This window comes from Castanea sativa, chromosome 5, assembly GCF_040712315.1.
Source record: "Castanea sativa cultivar Marrone di Chiusa Pesio chromosome 5, ASM4071231v1".
NCBI classification, from domain to species: domain Eukaryota; kingdom Viridiplantae; phylum Streptophyta; class Magnoliopsida; order Fagales; family Fagaceae; genus Castanea; species Castanea sativa.
This window is the reverse complement of record NC_134017.1, coordinates 47,878,554-47,903,656: the sequence shown is the minus strand read 5'-3', so window position 1 is coordinate 47,903,656 and position 25,103 is coordinate 47,878,554. Positions and strand designations below refer to the sequence as shown.

Genomic DNA, 25,103 nt, shown 5'->3' with positions numbered 1-25,103 from the left:
AACACTAACCCAACCCATTTATTAAACTGGTTAGTCGTGTCAACCCGAATATGACGCGAACCCATTAAGCCTCAACCCATAACCTGCTAATTTCGTGTCGTGTCGTGTCGGGTTCGCGGGTCGTGTCAAATTTTGCCACCCCTATGCACATGGCAAGCTGCAGCCTACAACGTTGTAGCATTTCACTATTGAGGACAGAATCAACATACATGGGAGCTTCAGTCATTTCAATTTAAAATATGCTATCAAGATAAGGTTTATATTTTGGGTTGGCAAAACAACCATTACTTTTTATAGGACTGATTTTCGCCAAAGCAACATTAAAATTGCTACTGCACAATGCCATGGAAGAGGTCGCATTTTATTTTGGTTTTAAAATATATAACGACAAGTAGTGGTTAAAGACATTTGGTTCACCCAATTAAATAAAAAAATGTGGCAGAGTTGAACAATTACCAAGTTTTTGTAAAAACATAGACTGCTTCTCTCACTCCTCTCTATAAATAGACATTTCCATATTGCTATGTTTCTCATCTCTCACTCAAGCAAGAATAGTATACCATATAAGATAGAGATAAGCTCCTCAAATATAGTGAAAGGTGTTTCTTTCCTTATGACTGTTGCCATTTTGGCCTTGGCATCCTCCTTTGCTTCTGCCTATGACCCTAGTCCTTTGCAAGACTTCTGTGTCGCAATTAATGATATCAAATCTGGTGGTATGTATAAAACACACTCATTATTATTAGCAGTCAGTAGTAGTATCATCCCATTCTTTTGAAATCATTATAAGTTCTACACATTAATGAAATGAGCCTGACAGTTATTTTTTTTCCTACATGACATGTTACTGTACATTGTTATAGAAATGACTTATTTTTTACCATAACAAACTTTTCCTTTGTGTAGTATTTGTTAAACGAAAATTTTGCAACGACCTAGCACAAGTCATAGTGAATGATTTTTTCTTCTTCGGACTTAATATTCCTGGAAACACTAGAAACAAAATCGGATCAAATGTCACTCTTGTGAACGTTGATAAATTAGCAAGTCTCAACACTCTAGGCATATCTTTGGCTCGCCTTGACTTTGCACCATATGGCCTGAATCCTCCTCACACTCACTCTCATGGCACTGAGCTTTTTGTAGTCATTAAGGGTACATTCTTAGTTGGATTCATCACATCCAACCCAAACAAACTCTTCACCAAAATTCTAAACAAGGGATATGTCTTTGTATTCCCAATTGGTCTCATTCACTTCCAATTCAACATAGGGGAGACTGCTAGTCTTGCCTTTACTGGTCTCAGCAGCCAAAATCCTAGAGTGATCACCATAGCAAATGCGGTCTTTGGGTCTGTTCCTCCCATCAATCCTGATGTTCTCATCAAGGCCTTCCAACTAGACAAGAATGTAGTTGAATATCTTCAAAAAGCATTCGCGCCAAACTAGAATTTTGAAAAATCTATAAAATAGTGACGGTGAACCACTATAAAGTTTGAATAATGTTTGTTTGGTTTTCCTTATTGTAATGTTGTTTGAATAATTATTATCAAATAAAATGGTTTCTTGTGATGGCTTTTATGTATTATTGTTTCATTTGCAAGAAAACGCAATTTGTGCAAGACTAAATCTTAATTACACCTTGGATCCAAGACGATTGAAACCACTAGTGTTTGTACTATTATATATAAACTGAACGATATTGTATTAAGAATATACAGAATTTTTAATTTTCACAAATAGCAAGTCAAGTTGAGGGCTCAATAGCACCTATTCTATGTCCAAAAAAAAAAAACATTCCTAAAGGCAACATTGAAGAAAATTTTAAAAAACTTTTATGGAGTTATTAAAAGATGTATCATTTTATTCTCTTATATAACTTGTATGGAGTTATTAATATTTAAACAAAGTGCACATATATTAATTATTAAATTAATACATAATAAGCTAAATCCTTCTCCCACTTGTTTTTTTAAAAAAATTTTAAGTTTTTTTTGTTTTAAGGAAAAAAAAAAGGTTAAGCTAGATCCACAAAGGGTATAAATATAATTTTATAAAATAAAAGTATTTTAGGAAATTTAACTTGAAAATGAGTCATTCCACCATCTTTTCATACTCTACCAAATTTTGGATACATATTCAAGATTCTATTCCTAAATGGTTATCAAACTAATGAATAGTAATAATTATTACATTCTAACTTAATGTATTTATTGTAATACTCATTCATATTCCTATGTAATAATCATTATTAAATTTAGAGTAATGCTATAGACACAAACTATTCTACAAACATTTTATAAACTGCTGATGTGGCATGTTCCACATTAGCTTTTTAAAAACGAAAATGCCACATTAGATATTAACAAATTCTAATTAAAAAAACAAAAAAGAAACCCAAATCAACTTTACTCTCTATGGATATCTTTTTTTTTTATTCAACATTATTTGAAGTTTACAACTATGGATATCTTTGCTCTTTATTGATTTGAGTTTTTTGGTTTTGTGATGTTTGTAGAATGAAAAGGATAGAAATGTGAATATAATATTATTGGCTTGATTATTACCAGTTTGGTTGCTGAGAAAGTTGAGGGAAACATAAGTAAAGTCAAAGAATTGAATTGAATCGAATCTTACTGTTTGAGTTGTTTGGTTTTGTATGTATGTGAACTGAAAAGGAGAATAACTTTATATATTGGTTAGCTAAGTGGTTAGAATAGGCTCACTAATCACTATATTGAATTTTCATTTGGATTGCAGTGGGGTTGCTCATATCAGTTTTGTAGCTAAAAAATATGGAGGAATATATATAATATAGAAATTTGAATCTTAGAATCTTATTTTAGCTGTTTTTGTTTCCTGAGGACTGAAAAATAACTAAATACATAAATTAAGTAATTAATGTGGAAGCACCAAAAGCTCATGTTATGTAACATAGTAAAAATTCACTACTGCATGCTTGAAAAGACTAGATGGTTTTCCCTTAGATCCTTTTTAAATTAGAACTCATTATGTAATTTTCATCATTACATTAACAAACAAAAGAAGCTATTCTAAACTTCATTTCTCTTCTTATCATTACCCTCCTAACCCATTTGAGCAAAGTCCGATATAATGTGACTCAAAAGACAAATCTTGTCCATGCATAACAAAAAAAAATGGTATACAAGAGTTATTGCTAGAGCCACTTGCGTTCTCCAACTTCCATGCACTTGTGGTCTTCGCCAAGGAACATTAAAAGAGGTCCTCTGTTATAGATTTTGTTGAAATAAGTTTGCAAAAATCAAGCTGTATAGCCACTGTTAATGCCATTTACACGGTCAGGCATCTAGCTGCATGCCATTTGGTTGCATATGGAAGAACTACAACAGCCTGCCATCACATGATTTGGTTTTATAGCCAAAACCACCTCATCCACACCATCTCTGCCAGTGTCCCTCAATTGTCAGCAACATCCACAACCCTCCACAACTTGACAAACTTGCCTTGGTACTTTCCTGCAGTTACTCTGATCTACCTATTGTGCAATAGAGACTTGTGCATACCTGCAAAACAAAGCATTCTCACTTCTTAAGCAAACTCTTTTTTTCACCCTTAAACATCATTCTATAAAAATTTGGATCCTCCATCCATTGAGCCAACCACTGCTTCAAAGAGCAAGAAGCAATTAACTCGGTTCCAAGGCTCAAATGTAATCCAAAGATTCCAAACAAAATAGAATGAGCACTGCAGGGGTAAAAGATCCAAGTTTTCTTCTTGCCTCATTGCATAAGACACACTATCAGGCCAAAATGGGAAATTAGCAATAATTTTCAAACAATATAATTAGTAGTTACTGTTTACAAACTATATTTTTTATTAGCATTCGAGTCTAAAAGACTCGATTTTGGGCCTATAAATCGAGTCTTTAAAGGTCGATTTTTGTGGTCTGATTCCATTTGATGTGGCATTTTTTCCACATGGCGCCCACCTGGAAATCGAGTCTCTGAGACTCGATTTATATCTCGACAGTCAACGCCTCGATTTATACTCCAAGCCACAAACAGAATAAAACCTAGAAGCCACAAATGCCACAAACAGAGGATACGAAAAAAAAAAAAAAAAAAACCCAGTTCTTGTTCTTCTTCTTCCCAAGTCTCTCTCCCAGCCTCCTCTCCATGCTTTTTGACAAAAGCACAGTTCTTGGGTTCTGAAAGTGTAGGAAGAAGGCATGGGTTCTTCGGAATCGGAGCAACATAGCCAACAACGATCTTCGGTGGTGTATGGGTCGACAACAAAACTTCAGGCCGCACGTGGAGGGGCGTCAGGCTGAAGATGGACGCCTATTTCTTGGGTTTTACACATCGGAGGCCGAAGAAGAGATCCGTGGCGTTGGTTTCATGAACCACCAGTCGACGCGAAATCTATGACGGCTCGTGGGTCGACGGCCACCACGCATGGCCGCGCATGTCTCCGAAATGGAGATCGAACTCTTGGGTTTTGCAAATCGGAGGCCAAAGAAGAGATTTGCAACGTCAGTTTTGCGAAAGGATGGAGAAAAACTAGCAGATCTAAAGGGGCAAACTGATGGTGTGACGGCTATGGCTTCTTCTTCTTTGTTTGTTAGCTTGGTAAACTCAGGTGAAAGAGACAGAGGGTTTGAAAGAGAAGCTTGGTAAACTCAGGTGAAAGAGACAGAGGGGAAAAGAAAGAGAAAGAAGGTAAAATAATGCTATGAAAATTGTATTTAAAGTTGTTATGTGGGGACCATATTTGTTTGGAAATCGAGTCTCTAATACTCGATTTCCAAGTGGACGCCATGTGGAAAAAATGCCACATCAGATGGAATCAGACTACAAAAATCGACTCTCAAAGACTTGATTTATAGGCTCAAAATCGAGTCTTTAAGACACGAGATGCTAGTAAAAAATATAGTTTGTAAATAGTAACTACTAATTATATTGTTTGGAAATTATTGCTAATTTCCTATTTTGGCCACACTATCAATCACTATGTTTCATTTCACTATTTTGATTTTATGAGTAAGTCCTCATGCATTCCACACGTCTCCATCTAAGAGCTATGACCTTCAGAAGCCATTACTAAGAGTCCATTACTGAGCTATGACCCTCATATTAGATTTTCTATACATATGACTAGTTTTACAATCATGAAACTAATCAAGCACTTCCTGTATGTCTATGATAACTAACTTGACTATCAAAATAGTTGTTTCTTAATAATGCATCAACATGCTTATAAACAGTTTGAATCTCCCACTTGCAAAACTCAAAATATGAATTAAACAAAAATTTGAGCAAATATTTAATTTACATTTGTAAACACAAAAAATCTCGACATTATTCACAAGCTCAAAATATATAAAAATTCTTTGGACTGCCTAAACACAGAAAAAAAATCTCCCCATTCCATTCACATGTTTATATAACCCATTGGATTGCCTCAAGGCCATAAATATTGCAATACTCTACATCAAATTGGCATATGAATCAATTAAATAAGAAAAACAAATTTCAATACTGAAACAGAGTATATGTCATTGTCGTTACCGGGAGGGAGGCAGATGGCTTGGAGAAACCATGCTCATGGCGGCGGCGGCAGCGATCAGCGATGGGATTGCAACATCATTCTTAGCCATGGTTCCGGCGGCTTCTGCAACAAATCTGATTTAGGGTTAGAGACCGAAGAGGCAAGGAGAGAAGTTTGAGGCGAGATGCAGCGCCGTCGTCCGTCGTGAGGCAAGGAGGCAAGTGGCACCGATGAGGCACTGTCCGTCGTGAGGCAGAGAGGGAATATTATATTTGTGTCTGGTACGTTTTAGGTCTAGGATAGAGAGTAAAGATGATTTGGGGTTTTTTTTTTTTTTTTTAATTAGAATTTGTTAACATTGCATTTTAGTTTTTAAAGAGCTGACATGGAGCATGCCACATCAGCAATTTGTAAAATATTTGTAGAATAGTTTATGTTCATAGCATTAATTTTAGTTTAAACCATAGTGTCGAAAAAGAGTAATTTATTTATAATTGATTATCTCACAGGATAAATGCTAATGGAATGCTCACGCTCACGCTCACTGGAAGAGGAAAACGAACTGGTCCGAAGTATAAAGAAAGTAAAAGATACACACCATGCAAGTGTTGTTCAAATGAAGCTCTCTTTTAAGGATAAGCTGGTGGGGGAAATGCTTGGAGCCTACTCTCAGGCATTTGCTTTCACAGACCAAATGGATGCGGATTCTGACTCGGATAATGATGTTGAGGAGCTTACGAAAGGTTTTGCGTCAGTTTGTCTCTCAAAGGAAACCAAAAAACACATTCAAGCTCCATGGGCAAATGCAATAATTGTGAAAGTCTTTGGAAAAACCGTGGGATACCAGTACCTTCATTCCAAGTTGATGGATCTTTGGAAGCCGATTGGGAAAGTCGACATGATTGACCTTGGTAAGGACTTTTTTCTATTGAGATTCTTAGTTGATGAGGATATTGAAATGGTTCTTAAGAAAGGTCCTTGGTTTGTTGGTGGCCATTTCTTGTCAATCTAGAGATGGGAAGCAAACTTTAAGCCGTCGGAAGCACTAGTATCGTCAGTGTCGATGTGGGATCAAGCTTAACGAATTGCTTATAGAGTATTATGATGCAACGATACTCAGACAGATTGGCAAGGCATTAGGAACGGTGTTAAGGGTGGACACGCATACCACCTTGGAAGCTAGAGGAAGATATGCACGTATATGTGTTCAGGTGGACAATAATTGTGAAAGTCTTTGGAAAAACCATGGGATACTAGTACCTTCATTCCAAGTTGATGGATCTTTGGAAGTCGATTGGGAAAGTGGACATGATTGACCTTGGTAGGGACTTTTTTCTATTGAGATTCTCGGTTGATGAGGATATTGAAATGGTTCTTAAGAAAGGTCCTTGGTTTGTTGGTGGTCATTTCCTGTCAATCCGAAGATGGGAAGCAAACTTTAAGCCATTGGAAGCACTAGTATTGTCAGTGGCGGTGTGGGTCAGGCTTAACGAATTGCCTATAGAGTATTATGATGCAACAGTACTCAGACAGATTGGCAAGACATTAGGAACGATGTTAAGGGTGGACATGCATACCGCCTTGGAAGCCAGAGGAAGATATGCACGTATATGTGTTCAGGTGGACATAAACAAGCCTTTAGTGACCACGGTGAGGATTGGACATCAGTGTCAAGCCATGTTTTACGAAGGAGTGAGCCAACTTTGCTTTGCACGTGGTCGCTTAGGCCACTAGCGAGAATCTTGTCCGGTTACCATTAAGCCATATTCACCGGTGGGACCAAAAGGTACTACTGTCTCTAATAGCGGTGATAGAGGAGATTAGGTGTCACCTTCGTCCGAGACGCAAACCGAGGTTCAACTAGGGAATCGTGACAGGTCGGAGGATGAGACCAGTGGTGCTGCTTTCGGCCCCTAGATGGTTGTTTCATGAAAAAGGAATGATTGCAGAACAAGCATTAAAAGTGTTAGCAAATCGTTAGCAGATTTGAGAGATGCTTTTGGTCTTGTGGATCAGAAATAGCCATTGGAAGTAGAAGATGTTGAAAATGTAAATAATGGGCCGCGAGGCATGTCTACAAGTGAGGGTAAGAGAAAAGCCCACTTTGATTCTGGCTTGAGCATATTTCCTAAAAAGAATGTGAATGGCAAAGACATGAGGAGCACGAGCTTAAGGCAGGACAGCTTGGATGGAGTAGGCCTATTTAATCTTGGTGTGTTGCAAGCAAAGCCCAGCTCCAATTCAATTAAGGGCAAGAAGGACTTTGCAAGGAGTAGGGCTTCTCACCTTATTTCGTCCCAGGTTGGCCGCACAAGAGAAAACAAAAACTCAAACACTCACTGGACTCTCAACATAGCCACACTTCAACCGGGCAAGAATGGAGGCTTCACATTTGGAAACAACTCAAGACATGAGTTGGGTGAACAACGTGAACGGCGAGATTGTGGTGATTCCACGAGTGGTCTTAGACGAGAGAAGAGCCCGACCCACCCACACCTTCAGGTGGTTCAGTCCAAAGCTCTGGAAGGCCTGGATATTGATTCTTCCACTGACACCAACAAGCTCAATGTTGGGTTTTCTACACTTGACAGACCCAGCTTGAGAAAAAATGGCCAAACCATGGTGGAAGTTTCTGTCAAACACACCGGGGTCGGAGGAGGAAAGAATATTAGTCTGGAAGTTAACCGTGAGGAGGAAGATGGAGAACCAAGCCATAGCAACGACATTCATGGAAATTGGGCATGCCTTAAAGCTTCTGCAAGCTTTCCAACCCATAATAGAGTTCAGCATTCATTCAATAGCCACGAAAAAAATGATGGGTGTGCTGGAGCATTGAGTGACATTGATGCCAAGTAGAGGCTGGATGATGGAGATGGTATGGATGATCGGATGGAATTTGAAGGTGGTAGCGAGGTTACTCCCTCTTGTTAATGAGTGGCCGGCACCCAATCATTGTTTAGTGATGAATATTATAGCTTGGAATTATAGAGGAGCTCTAAAGCCCTCCTTTTAAAATCATGTTCAGGAGTTGGTTCATAATCACGACCCGGCTATTATGATTGTCATGGAAACCCGAATTGGCGGTGATAGAGCTAGGGACATTACAGACAGACTTCCATTCGATAGTGCCATCCATACAAACACAATTGGATTTGCTGGTGGTCTTTGGCTTCTTTGGAATTCAGACAAAGTTCAGATCAGCCAATTAGCTCTGTCAGAACAGGAGATTCACGTCCTAGATAAGGTAACTGCTTCTACCTTTGAATTTAGGCGTAAATGCACTTTTAGTCCCTACATTTTGACGTTTTTCCATTTTAGTCCCTACATTTTAATTTTACCATTTTTAGTTCCTAAACCAATTAATGCGTGTTATTTTTGTCCTTTCTGTTAGTTAGCTGACGGAAATTGCTGAGGTGGCAGCCGGAGGCAATAAAATATTATTAAAAAAATTATTTGGCATTTTTTAAATGCCAAAATAAAAAAAAATTAATTACTCAATTTTAATTTAAAAAACAAAAAACAAACAAAAGATAAAATTCACCAACCCAAACCCAAAACCAAATTAAAATTCAACACACTTGTCAAAACAAAATCAAAACACACTCGTCAGTCCTTACAATCTTCTTCTTTTTTTCTCAGAAGAACATTTAACAAAAACTCTCTCTATTCTCAAACTCTCTTTCTCCTTACCCTCCATGGATGGAAAGTCTTTCTAATCCGCCAAACTCAGATCTGATTCATACTCAACTGACCTAAACTCTCTCTAATCTCGTTCAAGATTCAGTGATGAGGTTGCCGCCGTCGAACTCGTTCAAGACTCAATGATGAGGTCGCCACTGCCGTTAAAGAAAGAAAACCCATCGAACCCATCAAGAAGGTCCGTCAATTAGGTGTACGAAACCCCAGAAAGAAAACCCATAGTTTTGTTTCTATGTAGTTATGGCTCCGTTGTACAAAACCCAGTCACTGATTTGGTATTGGGGCCCAGATAAGTGGTTGTGAAGCCGAGAACAGTGGTTCTCACACCTCTTTCTACCTCACTAGATAATGACCAGCGGCAAGCAGATCAAGAGGCTGATCTTTGAGGTTTTGATCATGGAGGCCATGGGGTCTTGATGCCATGAAAACAATGGGAAAAATTTGGAGGCTTGCATGTGGGTATTGTGAACATGGATTGGTGGTTGGGTCTGTTGATGATTTTGGCTTGGGTTGAGATTTGGGTTTCGTTTGTGTTTGATCTCTATTTGTGATCTGGGTATGTGTTTGTGTTTGGTCTCTGTTTCTTTTTCTTTTTTTTGTTTGTGTTGTTGCGATCTGGGTATGTGTTTGTGCCTGGGTTGAGATTTGGGTTTCGTTTGTGGTTGATCTCTGTTTGTGATCTGGGTATGGGTTTAAGTTTTTGGTTGCTGGATTTGTGTTCTTGGTTGTTGGGTTTGATCTAGGATGAACACAAAGAACAAGTTGTAATGTTCTTATGAAAAATAATAATGATAAGTAATAATGTACTTTTGCTGGGTTTCGATTCTTTTGTTTGTTTTTCTTAAAAAATTAAAATTGATTAATTAATTATTATTATTTTTAAAATTTTGGCATTTAAAAAATGCCAAATAGTTTTTTTAATAATATTTTATTGCCTCCAGCTGCCACCTCAGCAATTTCCGTCAATTGACTGACAAAAAGGACGAAAATAATACGCGTTAATTGGTTTAGAGACTAAAAGTAGTAAAAATAAAATGTAGGGACTAAAATGAAAAAATGTCAAAATGTAGGGACTAAAAGTACATTTACGCCTTGAATTTATTGTTTTAGCTGTTTATGCTAGCCATAGATTTCATGAAAGATGTATACTGTGGAATAATTTAAAAAATGTGGCTAATCTGCATATGAAACCATGGATAATTGCTGGGGATTTTAATGAAGTGCTGACAGATGGGGATAAATTTGGGGGCAGAGCTATTAATTCCAATAGGTCTTTACTTTTCAAAGATTGTCTTGATTATTGTAACATGATAGATATGGGGTTCACTAGGCCTTGTTTCACTTGGACGAATAGACGTAATTTAAATGCTCTTGTCCAAGAAAGAATTGACTGATTTTTTGTAAGCCCAAGCTGGTGTTCTGCCCACCCTGATGCAAGGGTGACCCACCTTACAAGATGCGTGTCAGACCACTGCCCCATGCTCCTTGAATCCAATCCAAGTAATGGGGTTCATCTCCCCAGGCCTTTTAAGTTCCAGAGTTTTTGGTTATCTGATCTTTCTTTTCCTAGGATTGTTTCGGAAGCTTGGAGCAGTTCCTGACCTCGTTAAGTGGCTATTCATTGTTTCTCAAGAAAAGCTTCGGAGTGGAATGAAAACCACTTTGGAAATATCTTTGGGAAAAAGGAAGATTTTTGGCCCGTTTGAATGGGATTCAAAAAGCATTGGCAGATAATCCCTCACATTCCTTGATTGAGATGGAGAAAAGTTTACACAAAGAATTAAGCGTTCTGTTGTGCCAGGAAGAGGAACTATAGGTGCAAAAGTCTCACATTAACCGGTTGATTGAGAGGGACTGGAACATTGCTTTTCATCATATGTCTACAACTGTGAGGCGAAGACACAATCGAATTTCTTGCATCGAAAATGATATGGGAGAATGGATTCATAGTGAGTTTGGGACTATGAATTATATTGAGAAGGGTTTAGCAAGTTATTTACAACCTCCCTTGAGGCCTCTCCTTTTCATTCTCCATCCTTCAAGGTGGCAAGCTGCATTATCTGAGGAGGATAAAGGCAGCCTTAACACACCGGTTCTAGAGATTGAAATCAAAGAGGGTTTATGGGCTTTGAAGCCGTACAAAGCCCCAGGTCTGGATGGCTTTAATGCGAGGTTCTTCCAAAGGTTTTGGTTCACTGTGAGGGATTCTATCACAAGTGAAGTGATGAAGATTTTTGGAGAGAGTAAAATGTCTAAATATCTCAATCGGACCAATATTGTTTTGATTCCTAAAATTGCTGGCCCGGAAAGTGTAGGGAACTATCAGCCCATTAGCCTCTGTAATACGGTATATAAGATTGTCACAAAGATCATTGTAGCTAGATTGAGGCCATACCTTGATAAGTTGGTTTGCCTTTTCCAAGCCGCTTTTGTTCCGAGAAGGAGAAGTGTAGACAATGCTATTGTGGTCCAGGAATTAATCCACACTATTAGCAATAAAAAGGGTCAGGGAGGCTACATGGCAATTAAAGTGGATTTAGAGAAGGCTAATGATAAAGTTGAATGGAGTTTTATTATAGAAGTATTGATTAATGCTAATCTACCCGAAACTCTGGTGAACCTTATCATGAGTTGTGTGTCTTCAGTTTCACATCTATTCTTTTTAATGGTGGAAATGTTGAGCCCATCTTTCCTTCTCGTGGCATTAGGCAAGGTGACCCTCTATCGCCCTACCTCTTTATTCTCTGTATGGAAGTCCTTGGGTATCTCATTGGAGAAAAGTGTTGTGATAAGAGTTGGATTCCAGTCAAAAGCTCTTAAAGTGGGATGGCATTCTCTCATTTGTTTTTTGCAGATGATTTGGTCCTTTTTGTAAAAGCGGACCATGTGAATTGTTCCACTATAAGGGATGTTCTTGATAGTTTTTGTGCTCGGTTGGGACAACCCATTAGTGAGAGCAAGTCTCGAGTTTATTTCTCTCCAAACATAGATGTGGATACAAGAGAATCTTTGTGTGACATCTTGGGGTTTTGGTCAACTCCAAACCTTGGAAAATACCTTAGCTTTCCCATTAAGCATCGGGGAGGTAACAACCAGGACCTAAATTTCATTTTGGAAAGGGTTAAGCAGAAGTTGACAGGGTGGAAAGCCAACCTTTTATCCCTTTTTGGGTAGAACGGTTCTTATTCAAGCTTCTACATCCGCCATTCCTGCATATGTCATACAATGTACGACCTTACCTAAGAAGTTGCTAGATGATATTGATAGAGTTAATCGTAATTTCCTTTGGGGATCATCAGAATCCTCAAGAAGAACTCATTGGGTGGGTTGGCACAAAGTGACAAAACCTAAAGAGAAAGGAAGCCTTGGAATTCAATCCGCTAGGGGAAAGAATTAAGCTCTTTTTACTAAACTTAATTGGAGATTCCAAACGGAGAAGGATGCCTTGTGGGCAAAGGTGCTAAGAAGCCAATATTGCACTAACCGGAGGTTAAATGTTAGAAACAAGGACAAGCTCCCTTGTTCACGAGTTTGGCAAGCAATTCAAAAGGGTAGTGAGGTCTTCAACAAGGGCATACGTTGGATTCCAGGGCAAAATAGCAATCTAAGCCTTTGATATGACAAATGGGCCACAAAGGTCCCTTTAAGGGCCTTAATCCAAGGTCCTCTTGTCGAAGAAGAGGAGAGGTTAAGGGTAAAGGATGTGTTTGGGCCGTATGGATGGGATTGGTCCAAAATCTCATTTCAAATTCCTAGTGATATTCTCATGGAAGTTAATGCTATGCCCTATTCCACGAGAACATCATTTGAGGAAGATCGGCTAATTTGGAATGGAGATAATAGGGGAGATTTTGATTTAAAATCAGCTTATACAATTGCCACTAGGGGCAGTGAGGAGGAAGAGGAGTTTAGGGGGCATTGGGTTTGGAAGGTGGACTCTTTGCCTCGAATAAAGGCATTCATGTGGCAATGCTTGCATTCTAGCATTGGTGTGGGGGAATGCCTTGTGGCAAGGCACCTTATTGAGTCCAATAGATGCCCTCTTTGCCAAGGGGAAGCCGAGACAATCATCCATAGTCTTAGGGACTGTAAGGTAGCAAAAACTACTTGAAATAGGCTGGGAGTGCTGTCAAACAGCAGGTTCTTTGAGGATAATCTCCATATTTGGCTTGAAAAAAGTTGTAAAGATAATAATTGTAGAGTGAGCACTCAGCCATCTTGGAGATTTGTTTTTCCTTTTGTCATTTGGTTGATATGGAAGCAAAGGAACAATGTTGTGTTCAGAGGACAACACACTCAACAAGATTTTCACAGTGAGGTTGTTTTCCTTGCTTTTGAATTTCTGCATTATGCCTTAAATCCCACCCTCTCGGGTAGCAAAAAAAAATATTCAAGTTAGATGGGAGAAGCCTTCGCCTGGCTAGGTTCGTCCAAACACTGATGGTGCAGCCTTAGGGAATCCGAGACGAGCTGGGTATGGTGGAATCATTTGAAATGAGCAGGGGGATTGGCTTGGAGGTTTCTCTAGGAGCATTGGGATTACTACAAGTTTTATTGCGAAACTTTGGGCACTTCGTGATCGCTTTAGCATGTGTCTTAATGTGCATTTTCCTACTGTTGATATTCAAATAGATGCGAGAGCTATTGTAGATGCTGTTTGTAACCATTCCTATGCAAATCGGGTTGTTATGCCTATTGTTGATGACTATAGGCAGCTGATTTCCCAACTACCTCAAGTCCAGATCGGGCATTGCTATCGTGAAGCAAATTATTATGCTAATTTCTTAGCTAGAACAGGTGCAATGCAAGCTAGTAGCTTTATTTTGTATCAAGACCCGCCTGTGGGTCTGCTTGAGGTTATTAGATTGGACAAAGATGGAAGGTTTTGTAACAGGGTTATCCTTAAACCTATGGCTCTCCCTTAGTTTTCTTTAATGCATTTCCTCTTTACCAAAAAAAAAAAATAATCTTAATTTATACCCATTCCTATTCCTATTCCTATTCCTATCCCTATTCCTATGCTGTTATAAATTCAAGTTCCATTGAAGTTTTTGTATCAATTGAGGATTATTGATGTAGGAGGTACACGTAAGTAATATCCAAGTTTAACTTACATGTTAAGTCACTGGTGAAATCAGGATTTTGGTTCGAGGGCGAGATTAAGTTAAATTATTGAAGACAAAATTAATCCTAAAAATTATTTAGGATAAGAAAAATTACTTAATTTATTAAACTAAATACTTGATTAACATATAAAATATACTGTAAATATAAGTTATAATTTTTTTATATGCACTTAAAGAGATAATTTTTTTAATCCTAAAATATACTTGATAATTTTTTTAATCCTAATAATTTTCTTTTTTTGAAAGGGGAATATTCATTCAATTAAAGAGATGAAAAATCATGATACAATGCATCCATTACTGGTGGGGGAGAGTCCTCCATCTAGTACAAATCCTCATCTAATGTGTTTCTAGCATATTGGGCCAAAGAATGTGCTACTCTATTCCCACCCCTCCTAATACAACAAACACTAGACCATTGCAATCCCCGCAACAAATGTCGAATATCATCCACAACATTGCCAAATACTGAAGTGCTTTCCATTGAAGAAGAGATGGCATGAATAGCATTGATGTTGTCAACCTCAATTATCATCCTTGAAAATCCAGCATCCACTACAAATTCTATGGCTCTTCTGCAAGCAAGTAACTCAACTTCATCACTTGTGCGCACCTTCAGTCCACTAGCAGTCATAGCAGTCATAACCTCTCCCTTTTCATTTCGAATAATTGCACCATATCCTGACCTACCTGAATCCAAAAAAAGGGCTGCATCAAAGTTAAGTTTATACACTTCTGGTGGTGGTGGTTGCCATACATCTCCACTTGGTTGCTGCATCATCTGAACATTCAGCTAGGTTTGGGTAGATTCGAAGTCTTCAACATACTTCTCTGCTCTTTTATTCAAGCTATTCAAACTCTTCAATTTCCCTCCATGCAGCAAGCTGTTTCTCTGATTCCAAATCAGCCACGTTTGGGTCCAAAACAATTCCAACTCTTCTAAGGTCAGGTGCTCCATAAAATCTTCCATCAGGTGCATCATATCGAGCTGTCCATGTTTGCATTTCTGCAATTTTCAAACACTTCCAGCCCAAATGTCTTGAGTCGCTGCACAATCCCACAATGCATGAATGGTTGACTTTGTTTCCCTTATACAAATCGAGCATTTATCATCATTGATTATCCTTCTTCTGGTCAGATTCACTGCTATTGGTAAAATCTCATGGCAAGCTCTCCATCCAAATACTTTGATTTTATTTGGAAGCCGAAGCTTCCATATTGCAGCCCATACATTTTTTGCCACACAGCCCCTAAATGTTCCAACCTGATTCTTATCAGTTAAGAGCCTCCTAGCCACACGATAAGCGGACTTGACAGTGAATGCACCCCTTGAATTATGCAGCCAAAATATCGTATCAGAGACATTCCTTTGGCTCAATGGAATTTGGCATATTGCTTCAACTTCTTCCCTATGAAATATAGCCATAATGTCCTCATTTCTCCATATATTTAGCTCTGGATTGATTAGATCAGACACCATCAATTCACCCCGATTTTCTTGGACCAGATTTAGGACTTTGTTTGTTGGAAAATTAGGAAGCCACCAATCCTTCAAAGCATTGATTGAAGTACCATTACCAACCCTCCAACAATGGCCAGATTGAAGGATTGGTTGTACAGCCATCAAGCTTCTCCACATATAAGAGAAATTAGGTGATTCTTTATCCTCTAGGAATGTTGATCTAGGAAAGTACCTTGCTTTAAAGCATTGATAGAGCAATGATTCATTGTGTTGAACCATCATTCAACCTTGCTTGGCCAACATAGCTAGATTAAAAGCTCTCAAATCTTGAAAACCCATTTCTCCTTTCTTTGAAGCAGTCAACTTATCCCAACTCTTCCAATGGATTTTTCGTTCATTGCTAACTTGACCCCCACCAAAATTGCACACAATGCATCCAATTCATAACATAATTTCAAAGAAATTTGGAATACACTTATAGTGTATGTAGGTATGGACTATGCCACAATCTTGATAAGGATTTCTTTGCCAGTTCTAGATAACAACATGCCCTTCTATCCTTGGAGTTTCTTCCATATTCTATCTTTCAAGAATGAGAAAGTGTGATACTTGGTCCTCCCAATCAAAGTTGGTAGACCAAGGTAAGTTTCAAATCGATTAACCTCATTCACTCCCAGAATCTCCAAAATGTGGCCTTTCTGCCTATCCAAAGTATTACTGCTAAAATAGGCTGAAGACTTTTCCAAATTAATACTTTGCCTAGAAGCTCTTGCATAGGTTTGGAGGATCTCTACTATGGTTTCTCCTTTAGCCCAAGTTGCTTGACAAAACAGCAATGAGTCATCTACAAACATAAGGTTAATGACCTTTGGTGCCCCATTACAAATGGAAACTCCCTTGATCCTCCCTTCTGATTCTGCTTTTTTTTAACAATGCAGTAAAGCCTTCTACACACAAGAGGAATAAGTATGGTGATAATGGATCTCCCTGGCAGATTCCTCTAGATGGATGTATCATGCCATAGGGTTTCCCATTCACCAGAATAGAAAAGGATGGTGTTGTAACACAGCTCATCACCCTTTCTATCCAATTAGCTGGAAACACCATCTTTTCCATAATACTTTGAAGAGATTGCCACTTAACCTGGTCATAGGCCTTGCTGATATCGAGCTTCAGTGCCAAGGAACCCTTCTTCCCCTTTTTTCTGGAAAGCATGGTATGAAGTGTCTCATAGGCCACCAACACATTACCAGTGATCAATCTCCCTGGTATAAAAGAACTTTAAGTGGGTGAGATAATCTGGGGCAGTACTTGTTTCAATCTATTTGCCAAAACTTGGGAAATAATTTTGTAAATGACATTACACAAGCTTATAGGTCTAAACTTAGACATTCTCTTCGGATATTTAACTTTTGGGGCAAGCACAATGTTTGTATGGTTAATATCAGGTAACATATTACCATTATTTAAAAAATCTAAAACAACTAAAACAACAGAATCACCCACCACATGCCAGAATTCTTGATAGAAAATGGCATTCATACCATCAAGTCCTAGAGCTTTTGTTGGTCCCATTTGAAATAAAGCCATCTTCACTTCTTCAGCCATAAATTCAGTGGATAGAAATTCCCACATGTCATCAGTCACCATACTCTGCACTGCATTCAAGCACTCCTCCATCTGGTCTCCCACTCCTAAATGAAAAAGTTTATCAAAGTATGCTGAAGCTACCTCAACTACCTCATCCAACTCCTCCACCCACTGCCCTTGTGTATTCTGGATACCTTTTATATAATTTATACTTCTTCTTTGTGTTGCTTTGGCATGAAAAAATTTTGTATTCTTATCCCCATGTTTTAACCAATTTATTTTAGACCGTTGGGCCCAATATATTTCCTGCTTTTGTAGAAGTTCATCCATCCTTTTGCTCAAACTCAAAAATTCGACTTTGGAAGCTTCAGTAAATTCGGCCTCATTCAATCTGTCCAGTTGCTTCTGAATTTCTTTGATGTCAATGGTATCCGGATCAGTTATAGGAGAACCCCAAGCCATGAGTTCTACTCCACAAACCTTTATTTTTTCCTATACTACTACCAACTCGATCCTATCCTCTCCTGCCTTCCCCCAAGCCTTCTGAATAACATCTTTGTATTTAGTCCGAAGTAGCCATGATTCCTCAAACTTGAAGTTTCTAACACATTTCTGCCTTGGTTGGGAAAAAGATTGAACATGTAGTAAAATTGGAAGGTGATCTGATGCATGGGTTGACAAATGCACAATCTTACTCAACTGAAATTTGTCGGTCCATTCTTTATTGGCAACACCTCTATCAAGCCAAATCTTGGTATTAGCTTCCTCGGGTCTCTTGTTGCTCCAAGTGTAGGGATACCCCTTAAATCCAAGGTCTTGAAGGTGATAAGAATTCAAAGTCTCCCTAAAAGCTTCAATCTGTGAAAATTGTGGCTGCCTTTCACTCTTCTTCTCTGAAGCATGTAAATATGCATTAAAATCTCCAATTACCACCCATGGTCCCACTACAAAGGTTTGTAAATATTTTAATAACCTCCATGAATTTTCTTTCTGCTGTGCTTCCGACCACCTATAGAAACCAGTCAGGTACCAAACAAAACCATCGTCTCCCATGAATTTAGCCAAAACATGGTTAGCAATGAAATTAATAAAATAACATCATTCTTCCACAAAAAGGCTAATCCTCCCCCAGAATCTGGGTGTTTAACAATAATCTTATTCTGAAACGGTAAATTTCCATACGACTTTTCAAATCCTTCCGTATCAAGTCTTGTCTCCATCAAAAAACATATCCTGGGAACTTGCTTCCTCACAATCTTGGAAAGGCTTTGACCTGTCCAAGGGTTCCCAAACGATTGGCAGTTCCAGGTTAATAGCCTCATTGCTTACGAAAAGGGTGGCTCACCACCCCCACCAATCCATGGTCTTCACTATCCTCATTACTACTCAATTTTCCTTTCTTAATGGTCTGCTCTTCAATTTGCCCTCCCTATGCTTCACGTGGTTCTCTCTTGCCCAGAGTAGGTAACGTGATAGCCTTGGTAAAGCCACTCAATTTAAAATCCATTCTGTTAATACGAGTCCAAGTTCCTTTGGGCTTGTAATTGCTAGGCCCAATCCAATCCGGGGTTGAAGTAGAGTAAACAAGTTCGTGACTTAGGCATTCTAGTGATATAGAATCTGCTTGGCCCTCATTAGATTTAAAAGGAAATAATCCCTTATCAAAATCTTCTTTTAAACCCGTGATAGGTTGTTCAATTTGCTTAATTTTTAGACCAGATTCCCTTCTATCATAATTTGTACCCTTCACGTCTACATGGCAGTAATTACTCACGCAATTAATTTGCATGATTTCATCATCCTTTCCTTGAATCACGGTCTCAACCTAATTAGCATTGCTAGGGTTTCCAGGACTAACCCCGTTCGCCGCCATCATCCCCATTGAACCACCCTGCTCCTCCTAGTTAAAGAACTTCTTTGCCTCACATCCTGTGCCCTCCTTAGTGACAGACATCTAACCTAGATCTTTACTAACTGAAGCCCTTAAGCGTTCCCCCGCTGCCTTGAGAAAATCTCCATACTGATATTCGACTCGTCCTCCTTTTTTCTCCATGGCATAATATGCTGCACAATGCTTCAGATCATGACCTAAAATTCCACAATAGTGACAAAAGATGGGTAACCTCTCATACTTAGAGGACACCCACGACTTCACACCATCTGATCCAACAATAAAACCTCCCCATCGATTAGGTTTTGAGATTGGTAAGGCCACTCAGAATCTCATAAACATACTAATATCATCCTTCCTTTTCTTCCATTCCACCTCCTCAACCTCACCTAGTCGACTCCCAACTTCCTTTGTTACTTGAGAGGAAACCATATTAAATAGTGCACCCCATATTTGGACCTAAAGAGATGCAGACTGCATTCAGATATTTCCCACAGTCATGTCCTTCTTCCACCATTGTAGTAATAGTAACTAATCATCAAAGGACCAGGGGCCTTCTCTCAAGATCCGATCCAAATCAAGCACTGATTGGAATTTGAATTGGAAGAGATTCGACCCTACTTCCAGAATCTGCATTGACTCATTCAATCCCCACTCTCTCCTTATTGTATTCTTCGCTACCAATTTATTAAAGGACTTACATGTAAGGAATTTTCCAATCAAACTCAGATTGCAACTTTCAATAGCTTCCAATCTTCCATCATCCGAAATAGAAATAGTTTCTTCCTCTTCAATTGTTAACTTCATCTTGTCAAGACTATCACACACAGCATCCTCCATTCTGTCTTAAAAAAACTAAAAAATTACCCTTCGCACATAGCCAAGGGAGGGAGTACGAGAGGGAGAGCTCCACGAGAGGGAGATATGCACTTGGTTCAATTTATTTTTTTGAGCCTAATTTTAGTGTTAACATAATCATTCGTATGCTTGAACTACTTCATAATTTAAGTCAACTATTTCATTATATATATATAAAGTTGCATCTCTCTCTCTCTCTCTCTCTCTCTCTCTCTCTCTCTCATGTGAGGAAATAAAATGGCGGGCTATATGGTGAACAAAACAATATCTTTTGTGTTTAATTTGTCACAAGTATAATACTATAGTGTTTTTTTTCTTTTTCATAATATGTTTTTACAAATATTTTATTATTGGTGTATTGTCGCAGGCAACCAAAAAGAAAACCTATACTCCTAAAAATATATGTAGTAGTGTGAGTAAAGATCGTTCCTACAGAGAGTATCTAGCCTAGTTTTATGCTACGTGAACAAGGAGGGGGGGTTTGAGTATAATGAAAACAATTTTAAGAAAAAACAACTAAGGGACAATTCAAATTAAAGTATTGAATTCAATCAAAAGAATAAACCTTGGTCTAAGTCAACATCCACCACCGGAATTTTACAACTGATCATCAATGCAAATATATCTCAATTCACACTTTGAATATTCACCATTGGAACTATTTTCCTATCTCTCCTTAGTCGCAGTTAATTAGAAAACCAGTAATCTAATTAACCCTAACTACTAAACAACCCAAGACAAGTGCTAAAGGTTTAATCTAGTAGCAACCTTAAGAATTTGAGAGATCGATGAAGCTAAACAACACAAACACAAGCGGTTGCATTTAATTTAGTCAAGCGTTCTACCTAAGATCTAATAATTTCTGACGCAGCAAATCATTAAATCTTGGTTGCTTCACAAATTAGAGAGATCAAACAATTACAGATTTGATATCTAACCTAGCAGTAGATTGCAATGAATAATAAACTAGTAGGCCTCCTAGTAATTAAACAAGACAATCATAGGTATAGAAGAACATCCAATACTCAAAGCATAAAATTGAACAGTAAAAAAAAAATTAGATCTCACAGTTTTATTGATTCTGACGTTTCCGTTTCCTTCGACCAAGTATAAAAGTTTTAGCCACGCAAGGTCATGACAGAAAACTCGAAGGAGAAAATTACAGAAGAGGAGAGAGAGAGACGTGTGTCAAATATGATTTTCCTCCCCCTTTTACACATTAATTCCCCATTTTCCAAGCCTACAAAATCTCCTAAAAATATTCTAAATAATAATACCCAAATCTAACTAATTAAGGAAAAATATTTAAAATAAAACAAAGTCCTAATATAACTAGGAAAGTGGTGTTTTTAAGCTGGAATTTTCATGCATAAGATCTGCAAGCTTCCGAAAATAAACCCCATCAGATCTGTGTATTAGAATTGTAGGCTAAGGAATGTTCTAGAACGTTAGCAGTGCAAGTGCAGCAACTTCAAGCCTGATTTCGACCTTGATGCGGCCCATATCTCTTCAAAACTCAAAACATGAAAGTTGTAGATCTTTGTCTTGGCGTTCCATAGCATCTTGAATCATATCAATCAAAGCTCGGATGAGAGATTTATGCCTAAATTACAAAGCGATGTCAAAGTTGTCCAAAATCGCCCAATTAGCTACGTTTTGCACTTAATACCTCCATTTGCATCCTAAATCAAAATATAAGAATAATGAGTACATTTAGGCACCAAATAAGTATAAAAGACTAAATATTAAGGGAGAAAATATCTCAATTTGCATTCTCATCAATTATTATCCCCCAAAACACTTCTCTCTTATTAGAGCCAAAATTTCCTAATTAGGGAGGGATGACAACAAGCCTTCACCCTACCTTACTCCTTGCTCCAACTTGTCCTACTTGGTTTCCCCTTCCCAAAAGAGGACGAGATGGAGATACAACACTCATCATCAAATTCGCAACTTGTGAAGATTTTTTTTGTTAACTTTTACGTTTAGTTAAATTTTTCAATAAATATTTTTCATATCTCTTACATAACATTTTGTAATTGGTTAATCCTTTTTTTCAATAAAATGTGGTGTAATTCCTTAAGTACAAACTGCAATACATCAAATTCTTAAATTATATTCAAATACATAACTGCATTATTATTATTATTATTATTACAACATGATAGTTGGGGTGGGGGAATTTGAACTTTGAATCTCTCCGTTAAAAACACTATGAGTTATTATTTAAGCTACAAAGCTATTTTCATTAAATTTTAATTGTCTTTAGAAGAGAAAATAGCGTTTATGTTTCATTTCTTTTTTTTTTTTGATAGGAAGACCAAAACTTTTATTCATGATGAGAAAGAGATATAGTATCCTGAGCACATGCATGTTCAATAATAGGAGGACACTCCTCTAGCCATGCAACGTAGCTCTCTAAACTTCTTGCATGTTGGGCCAACAGATGTGCAGGGATATTTCCCTGCCTTTTGGTATGGGAAAAAGCATAAGTTCTAAAAGCTTGTACAAGAAAGGACACCCCAACTATGATATTTTGCACTGACGTAGACACTTCACCCACTACTCTAAGTGCATTGTATATGTTCATAGCGTCTCCCTCGAAAGTTACATCTCGCACCCCCACGTTCAAGACAAACTGGACCTCGACCTCTAATGCTTTGGCTTCAGTTTCCAATGCACCTAGGGAAGAGCAAGCTTCGGGCTTAGAGCAGCTATCACTTCACCTGCTGAGTCACGTATGACCATCCTAATGCCCACCTACTTCTGTTTGGAAAATAATGCTCCATCTATATTGACTTTGTAGCTTCCCAGTTGTGGAGGACACCATTTGATCTCCTTTGTGGACGATGTTCTCGTGGTTTATGGTGGCTCATTCGCTGATTAAAACTCATCCAAAATCCTTAGAGAGCTTCTCACAATGGCTAAACTAGTTCAACGCACCCTACCATGTCAAACATCATTTCGGTGCTTCCATATTCCCCAGCATACCATAATAGTACACTCTACCAAGCCTGGGTATACATTCGAGCACTTCTGTAATTTCCACATCACGTTTATGAATTTCCATGATAGGTTGATCTCGAAGGGCAAAATCAATTTACTGGACGACCATACCTCCTTTGCACTATCACACAGCCAAAAAATATGACAAGCAAACTCCAGAGCTTTCCCACAAGACTCACAAATGATTATCCTTTGTGATGTTTCTCTTACCTAGATTCTCCTTAGTGGCCAGAATGTCTCTGCAAGCTTTCCATGCAAAGTGCTTGATCTTATTCGACACATGCATACACCATAGATCTCTCCAAGCTTTTTTCAAGGTAGCAGGATCTGAGCTTTCAGGAAAATTCCCCCCAGTGGACATTTCTTGGGCCAGCCTGTAAGCACTTCACACTAAAAACTTCTTGTTTCTACTTGCCGCCCATATCAAACAATCCCTAGCACCATGTGTACTTAGGGGGATGCTTAAGATTGCATCCACATTCTAAGGGAGGAAAAAGCAGTGTACCAAGTGCTCCTTCCACTCCATTCTATCACCATCAATTAGGTCACTGACCCGTGTCACTTGTAGATCAGCCCGCTCAGGTGTGACAACCCTATATGTGCTCGGGTTATGAAGCCACTTGTCCCTCCATACCTGAATCTACTCACCATCACCTACTTGCCATCGTACGCCTCGTTTGACCACTACCTGAGCTTAAAATATGCTTCTCCAAGCAAAAGATGGCTGACTGCCCAAAGTGGCCTCTAGGAAATCACACCTTGGGAAGTACTTGGCTTTGTAAACTCTACAAAACAGTAAGGATGCGTTCGCTTACAAGCGCCACCCCTGTTTCACCAATAGAGCCATGTTGAACAGTTTTAGGTCCCTAAAACTCATTCCACCTTTTTTTCTTTTGCCAGACACATCTTCTCCCAACTCATCCATGCTAGCTTCTTCTCCTCTTTCACTTGTCTCGACCAAAATTGTCTCACCATCCCAGTCAACATGTCACATAGGGTGTTAGGGAGCTTAAAATAGCTCATTATGTATGATGGTACTGCTTTGGCGACTGCCTTTATTAGAATCTCCTTTCCTGCACTCGAAAGTAATTTTTCCTTCCACCCTACTAGTTTATTCGATACCCACTACTCCAACTGGGCAAACATATTCCTCTTATACCTGCCTACCAAGGAAGGGAGCCCTAGGTAGGATTTATGTGGTTTGATGACCTGTACCCCAAACATTGTCTTAATCGTCTCTCTTACTCCATTGGTTGTATTGTGACTGACGAACAAAGAATTCATATACTTGTTCAATTGTTAGCCCGAGGATGCTTCGTACACCTGCAATATCTGCTGTATCTCATTACATTCCTTTACTGTGCCCCTCCCAAAAATCAGACTGTCATCTGCAAAAAATAGATGTAAGATTTTAGGCCCCTTTACCGATGCCGTTACACCCCTTAACTCCTTTCTTTGGACAGCCTTGTGTAATAATGTAGATAAACCTTCAGCACAGATAAGGAATAGGTAAGGCGACAGTGGGTCCCCTCGACGTAAACCTCTTATTGGGATAATCTAGCCACAAGGCTTCCCATTGATGCGTACCACATAAGTAACAAATGAAACACACCTCATAACTAGTCATGTCTAATTCTCATGGAATCCCAACTTGGCCATTATTTGTTGTAGACAGCTCCATTCCACCCGATCATAAACCTTACTCATATCTAGCTTCAAGGTCATCTCCCCATATTTACCCTTCTTCTTCCTGTTGATGTGGTGCATTATCTCATGGACCACTAATACATTATCAGTGATGAGCCTGTCCGATATGAAAGCACTTTGATTCTCACACATTATATCCTACAGAACCATCTTTAACCTGTTCACCACTGCTTTAGATGCAAGCTTGTAGGCTACATTGCACAAACTAATTGGTCGGTAGTCAGTCGCTCTATCAA

General features: G+C 38.6%; 4 protein-coding genes and 1 long non-coding RNA gene across 6 annotated transcripts; 2 read left to right on the top strand and 3 right to left on the bottom strand.

The window, feature by feature from the left end:
* The first annotated feature begins 523 nt into the window (after window positions 1–523).
* On the top strand, window positions 524–1,507 carry LOC142637471 (germin-like protein subfamily 1 member 16). Of its 2 annotated transcripts, none has more exons than XM_075811747.1 (2): window positions 524–716; window positions 907–1,507. In XM_075811747.1, the coding sequence occupies exons 1-2, from the start codon at window positions 524–526 to the stop codon at window positions 1,446–1,448; spliced, it is 735 nt and encodes a 244-aa protein (XP_075667862.1). In that variant the 3' UTR covers window positions 1,449–1,507. The 2 variants fall into 2 exon arrangements, with proteins under 2 accessions (XP_075667862.1, XP_075667863.1); XM_075811748.1 differs by having other exon boundaries at window positions 551–713.
* Window positions 1,508–2,961: 1,454 nt separating this feature from the next.
* Window positions 2,962–5,849, bottom strand: LOC142636715 (uncharacterized). The gene is made up of 2 exons (XR_012844374.1): window positions 5,549–5,849; window positions 2,962–3,544 (listed from the first exon to the last, which is right to left on the bottom strand). It is a non-coding gene; the product is annotated as an uncharacterized LOC142636715 (long non-coding RNA).
* A 954-nt stretch (window positions 5,850–6,803) lies between these two features.
* Window positions 6,804–7,262, top strand: LOC142635319 (uncharacterized). Its single transcript, XM_075809501.1, has one exon. It carries the CDS (start codon window positions 6,804–6,806, stop codon window positions 7,260–7,262), a length of 459 nt encoding a protein of 152 aa, XP_075665616.1.
* A 7,413-nt stretch (window positions 7,263–14,675) lies between these two features.
* Window positions 14,676–15,131, bottom strand: LOC142635317 (uncharacterized). Its single transcript, XM_075809500.1, has one exon. The coding sequence runs from the start codon at window positions 15,129–15,131 to the stop codon at window positions 14,676–14,678; it is 456 nt and encodes a 151-aa protein (XP_075665615.1).
* A 1,238-nt stretch (window positions 15,132–16,369) lies between these two features.
* On the bottom strand, window positions 16,370–17,867 carry LOC142635316 (uncharacterized). The gene is made up of 3 exons (XM_075809499.1): window positions 17,360–17,867; window positions 16,835–17,080; window positions 16,370–16,731 (listed from the first exon to the last, which is right to left on the bottom strand). Exons 1-3 carry the CDS (start codon window positions 17,865–17,867, stop codon window positions 16,370–16,372), a joined length of 1,116 nt encoding a protein of 371 aa, XP_075665614.1.
* Between the last annotated feature and the right edge of the window lie 7,236 nt (window positions 17,868–25,103).

What these genes read in the sequence shown, in the direction of transcription:
- LOC142635316 (XM_075809499.1), bottom strand. Translation starts at nt 17,867, where the DNA reads ATGGCTTGGGGTTCTCCTATAACTGATCCGGATACCATTGACATCAAA. An exon ending in AAAAGCTCTAGGACTTGATG is followed by an intron (nt 17,081 to 17,359) that starts GTATGAATGCCA and finishes CTTTTATACCAG; the next exon opens with GGAGATTGATCACTGGTAAT. An exon ending in GGTGAATGGGAAACCCTATG is followed by an intron (nt 16,732 to 16,834) that starts GCATGATACATC and finishes AAAAAAAAGCAG; the next exon opens with AATCAGAAGGGAGGATCAAG.
- LOC142635319 (XM_075809501.1), top strand. Translation starts at nt 6,804, where the DNA reads ATGGATCTTTGGAAGTCGATTGGGAAAGTGGACATGATTGACCTTGGT.
- LOC142635317 (XM_075809500.1), bottom strand. Translation starts at nt 15,131, where the DNA reads ATGCAGCAACCAAGTGGAGATGTATGGCAACCACCACCACCAGAAGTG.
- LOC142637471 (XM_075811747.1), top strand. Translation starts at nt 524, where the DNA reads ATGTTTCTCATCTCTCACTCAAGCAAGAATAGTATACCATATAAGATA. An exon ending in TAATGATATCAAATCTGGTG is followed by an intron (nt 717 to 906) that starts GTATGTATAAAA and finishes TCCTTTGTGTAG; the next exon opens with TATTTGTTAAACGAAAATTT.